Source organism: Sinocyclocheilus anshuiensis, unplaced genomic scaffold (assembly GCF_001515605.1).
Source record: "Sinocyclocheilus anshuiensis isolate Anshui unplaced genomic scaffold, SAMN03320099.WGS_v1.1 scaffold687, whole genome shotgun sequence".
NCBI classification, from domain to species: domain Eukaryota; kingdom Metazoa; phylum Chordata; class Actinopteri; order Cypriniformes; family Cyprinidae; genus Sinocyclocheilus; species Sinocyclocheilus anshuiensis.
Window position 1 is genome coordinate 317,360 of NW_015551096.1, and position 5,592 is coordinate 322,951.

Genomic DNA, 5,592 nt, shown 5'->3' on the forward strand with positions numbered 1-5,592 from the left:
AGACTGAAATCCAATTGGAATACACCTGCATCTAAATGAAGTTTATTCAACAAAGCTCAGGAGGAGCACGTTCAAGTAATTCAACCAATCGGTTGCTTCATTAAGCTCAGGTCACATGGAGTACTTTAATGATATCTTTCCTACCGTCCTGGACATTAGCGGTTTTTGACACGGGCCTATAGTTCCTGCACATTTTTGTTTTTCTGAGTTGTGTGAAATGGCTAATAAAAATAGGTAATACAAAACGATTATGTGGTCATCAAGGTGAATTGGTTTAGTCTTGACTTCTGGTCGTGAGTGACAGTGTTGGGGGATGGGACATCTGTTGACTGTCCAGTGCCAAATAAACAGAGATGGACAGGAAAAGGTCAAAGCCATCAGGTGCCCAATTTAGAAAAACAAGAAAAGAAGAAGAGGAGAAACGAGCAAAAGATAAAGGTATGCAACTATGTTCTCTCTGTATGATTATTACGGTATCCATGTCATGAATGAAGGGCTAATGTTAATTGGTGGGTATAACTCTTAAGTTTGTTAGCCTTTTTGCTATGATGCTTGCTATGCTTATACAACAATAATTCGGTTTTAACTCAACAAACACGAGATCTAATTTCACCATAATGTTGTGCTTTGCAACAACACTGTTACAAGTTCAGTTATTATTTATTTCCATCAGCTGGGTTAACGTTAGGCCCTGTAATTAGCTAAAGGAATTTTCAAATCTGTGTAATTATAATTTAAATCGGACTACTTTTCAAATTGTATTTCATAAACCAACATCTCAGACGTTATGTCAAAACGTTATGGGGTTTCAAATCAAAAAATGACTTTCTGTTACAGAACAGGGCATTGATTTCATACATGTCCACTGTAGAGGACATCAGGACTTAAATCATGTTTATCAGGCATTTTGGGAGACACAACAAGGGAATATGGAAATAAATTATACGTTTATTACACTTCATTAAATGTTGCTCCAAGAACACATTAATATGCAAATTAGATACAGTGTATAGATACAAGATACATAATGGGAATATTAATTTATGGCCATTTTACCCACATATTGCATAAAGTAAAATGGTGTATCAATTCATTCCATTATATCTTTCATAACATAGTTGAGAATCATCTTTATACAAATTTTGGTTAAAAAAAATCCTGAAACCCAAAAAGTTATTGGTTTTTCAAATGTTCTAATGAAGGATTTGTGCAATTGAGAAATATAATTTGTGATTGAAAATTGTAAAATATAATAAAATATAACTGTTTGTGCAGAATGTTTTTTTTGCTCGAAGGGGGCGAAGGGGGTGGTGTAATTCAATGTAGAACCGCCACTGGTCCTGGATCTTGAATGTGAAGGTTGCATGGCTGACTGTAGAGAGACAGAAACGAGGGTAATTAACAACAGAATTTTCATTTTTGGGTGAACTATCCCTTTAAGACTCTGCCTATGGATCACAGGATGTCATATGAGTCAGTTGCAAAAAAACACTACTAACACAGGTGAAGAAATATATTGTATTATCTGAGAATAAAATGACCTACTTGATTAAGTATTTTAAATATTCCAAATACAAAATACTGCCTCTCAAAGTATTTAATTATAAATTACATTTATTTCCATTTTGTTTTGTCCAGCAAAATACGATTTTAAATAAATAAATACATATTTTAAATACATTTATTTAAAATACTGCCCATCTCTAAAAGTTTTCATATAAACCTACACTGTAAAAAAATATTTTTCAAACATGTAAACAAAGATTATTGGAGTATGTTTTACAAGAAAATACTTTTTCAGTCTTTCTACTTCAGAATTTGAAGTTTAACTGAATTTGTTAATTGCTGTTTCTCTGAAATTTACTAGCAATTTCCTTTTTTTTTTGTCAGTGTATATATTTATATGCAAGTAAAATATTTCTAATATGATTTCCAGGTAAAAGGACAAATGCAAATCTTTACCCTGAGAGGCAGCGAGTGTTGTCCCGTGGGCTGGAGATATGGGAATCAACAGGGAGGTATTGCACTAGTCCTGGATAGCTCCTGTTACACAAGTACACCATACAACCTACAAGCAGAGCAAACAGACATGGAAATACAATCAGAGATGGGACTGAGGACTCTTTCTCCTCTCACAATTATGATTATAAGTATTAAGGTAAGTAATAAGTGTTGACCTATCAGTATTCAGTATAAACTATATTTTCAAGTGATTTAAAGACAGTTGACTCCTTCCGTTGATACCTGAATAATCATATCTGAGAGGGCCCATCCAGCGGTGCCTCTCGCTCTCTGCCAAAACATCTCCATAGAAACCGTAGCCCACCATAGAGACAGAATAACGCACCAATGTTGACTGATAATGGACAGAACACACATCCAGAAGCTGAGAGTCTCCTGGTGAGTAAAAAAGGAAAAAGATCCAGTTATGTAGTCTATTCATCCTTACTCATATTTCTGTTTTCTAATCTATTTTATATTGTGTTGAAACAGATAAGATTTTTAAAGAAAAAGAAAAATGCAAAGAAATTAAAATAATAATAATAATAATAATAAAACAAATGGAAAAAAATTTATATTAATATGTGAAAAAACATGTTTAGACCTTATAGACCAATGGTCGGCAACCTTAGGCACATTTGTTACAATTGGTAGCTTTACCACGTGAGTGATAAGACAGAGTGGAACATTATTTTTATATTCTTCCTTTTTAATTATTTAATTAAAACTGCATATGTTCGTAATTTTATTTATGGCTGCTGTACTGTGGGTCATTCTGCATGGTTTATTTGCACTTACAACAGCACTGCAAATGTTATGAAATTTGATCGACTTCTTATGGTTTATTGCTCTTTAAAAAATGTTTAAAATGTTGCAGACACCCATTGAAGATGATGTGAAGGTTACCAATGATGATGTGCAGCGTCGATGTCACAGGGTCATTAATGCCCATGGTAGTGAAACACACACAATCTGTAGAGCCTGTGGAGAAGAGTAAACACAAGCAGGTAAACTAACACTCCTCTCACTATCTAAACCATGCATCTGACTGATACATCAGTGCTATGAACAGACTGCAATCGCCACCCTCCTCAGTCACGGAGCTATGCAAACATTCACCTGCTGGAATAATGCCAATGTGGAGGTCACACGGCTGCAGCATTACAGTCGGGTCGTGTTCTGAAACTCCCGCCTCCTGCTGGGTTCGTCCAATCACACCGTGCAGCAGCTCGCTGAACATGCCGTCTCCACCCACGCAAATGACTCTGAAGGGGAAAAAAAGATTTGACTGAAAATATGGAAGATCTTTTAATAACCTTCCTAAAACCTAAATATAGAGTATTATCAGCAGACTTGATCGAAATATATTTCTATGATTACCCTTTTGGTATTTAGGCAACATTTCTGTTTAAACAACAAAATATGAAGGACGGGCTCATATGACATGAACTATTACAATGACACCACTGTTACCACACTTCCTTGAATCTTTATTCATGAGGAATGACCACAGAAGGATAACTTACCCATCAAACCCTGTTAAGTCTTTCTTCAGGATGTAGTCTCTGGCCTGATTTGCTCGTTCAGTCACTAGAAACAAGAAACATCCCCCAGTTTTATTTCAAATCGCTCTATATCTTTTTAAAGGGGTCATATAATGTGAAACCTAGTTTTCCTTGATCTTTTGAAATAACAGAGTTGCTCCATGTATGAATTGTCAATACACAAAACCAGTCCAAAAATATAATTTATTAAATTTACATTATTAGCACTATTACTCATTTCATAATTAAACCAATCATCATACTTATTTTTTATTATTATTAATAATTAAACATGCTGGGGAAAAATATTATATACAGTATAAAAGGCTGCATTTATTTGATCAAAAATACAGTAAAAACTGTATTCCAAATAGAAATATTTTTTACCAATTTAATGCATCATTAGACACAAGTGAATATGGAAATAAATTATACATCAATATTCCTTTGAAATATTAGATATTATTATTAAAATGTTGCCAATTATTAGTCCAATTATTACACTTCTTTTTTCATTAAATGTTGCTCCAAGAACACATTAATATGCAAATTAGATACAGTGTATAGATACATTGCATTGAATGGGAATATTAATTTATGGCCATTTTACCCACATATTGCATAAAGTAAAATGGTGTATCAATTCATTCCATTATATCTTTCATAACATAGTTGAGAATCATCTTTATACAAATTTTGGTTAAAAAAAATCCTGAAACCCAAAAAGTTAGTGGTGATTGAAAAAAAACCCCATTGTAAAATATAATAAAATATAACTGTTTGTGCAGAATGTTTTTTTTGCTCGAAGGGGGTCTCGCCCAGGGTGTAATTCAATGTAGAACCGCCACTGGTCCTGGATCTTGAATGTGAAGGTTGCATGGCTGACTGTAGAGAGACAGAAACGAGGGTAATTAACAACAGAATTTTCATTTTTGGGTGAACTATCCCTTTAAGACTCTGCCTATGGATCACAGGATGTCATATGAGTCAGTTGCAAAAAAACACTACTAACACAGGTGAAGAAATATATTGTATTATCTGAGAATAAAATGACCTACTTGATTAAGTATTTTAAATATTCCAAATACAAAATACTGCCTCTCAAAGTATTTAATAACAAATTACATTTTTTTGTCCAGCAAAATACAAATTGCAAAATACTATTTTAAATACATTTAATTCAAATACTGCCCGTCTTTGATTGCATGCATGTTGTGAACTTGTGAATTATATCAGCATTTTAGACTCATTATAATGCACCCCTCATTCTGTTACTCTTTGTCTAGTTTCTAAAGGTTACATGGACTCACTTTCCACTCTTCTCGTGTTATTTACCTGCCAGATGATATTCCTGGATCCTGTGTTTGTTTTATATTGTCTCATACAGTGACTGTTTTCTGTTCAAGGAACTGAGGGTTTAGAGTTTGAGGTTATTTAATTGATATTGTACTTACCTGGAAGTCAGTGTGACCTTTCCCAGTCTGTTGATGTGCTCTCCTGTGTTCTTTCCTGAATTCATTCATACGCACCGGCTGGAACTCCCTGGATTATTATCAGCGAGACAGTGACCTATGGATGCCCTAAAGCTTTTCTGTTTAAATTAAGTGATCCTGTTAAAGAAATGAGACTGTGCTTCTGTCCATTCTTATTCAGACTGTTCCCTTGTGTGTTCTTGAGCTCAACCTGAGAAAGGAGACCCACCCACCTGTCTTTGTCATCACTGTTGTGTTATTACATACTTATCTGCCTGCACATTAATCATCTGTTTCATCCTTCTGGGACTTTTGAAATAAATCTCCCACAACTGGATCCTAACCATATCTGAAGAGTGGTGTGTTGTTACAGAAACATTACACAGGTTACTTTTACATGTGTTTTTTCAGGGCACTCAAAAGCTATGTAGAAAGAAAGTATTCATTTGAAGTCATAATATATTTGGGTCTGCTATATCATTCTTCTAAATTTCCTTAAATGTAGTGGAAATATGATATATGCAGTACCTTGCGAAAGTATTCACCCCCCCCCCCCCCCCCAACAATTTTTTTTT

At 34.3% G+C, this 5,592-nt stretch overlaps 1 protein-coding gene across 1 annotated transcript; it reads right to left on the reverse strand.

Moving 5' to 3' along the window:
• Positions 1-1,958: 1,958 nt before the first annotated feature.
• LOC107662692 (ceramide kinase-like) lies at positions 1,959-5,263 on the reverse strand. The gene is made up of 6 exons (XM_016452765.1): positions 5,251-5,263; positions 3,528-3,591; positions 3,121-3,266; positions 2,908-2,982; positions 2,245-2,397; positions 1,959-2,068 (listed from the first exon to the last, which is right to left on the reverse strand). Exons 1-6 carry the CDS (start codon positions 5,261-5,263, stop codon positions 1,959-1,961), a joined length of 561 nt encoding a protein of 186 aa, XP_016308251.1.
• Between the last annotated feature and the right edge of the window lie 329 nt (positions 5,264-5,592).

What these genes read in the sequence shown, in the direction of transcription:
- LOC107662692 (XM_016452765.1), bottom strand. An exon ending in GACGCTGCACATCATCATTG is followed by an intron (nt 2,398 to 2,907) that starts GTAACCTTCACA and finishes TTTACTCACCAG; the next exon opens with GAGACTCTCAGCTTCTGGAT. An exon ending in TCTCAGATATGATTATTCAG is followed by an intron (nt 2,069 to 2,244) that starts GTATCAACGGAA and finishes CTCTGCTTGTAG; the next exon opens with GTTGTATGGTGTACTTGTGT.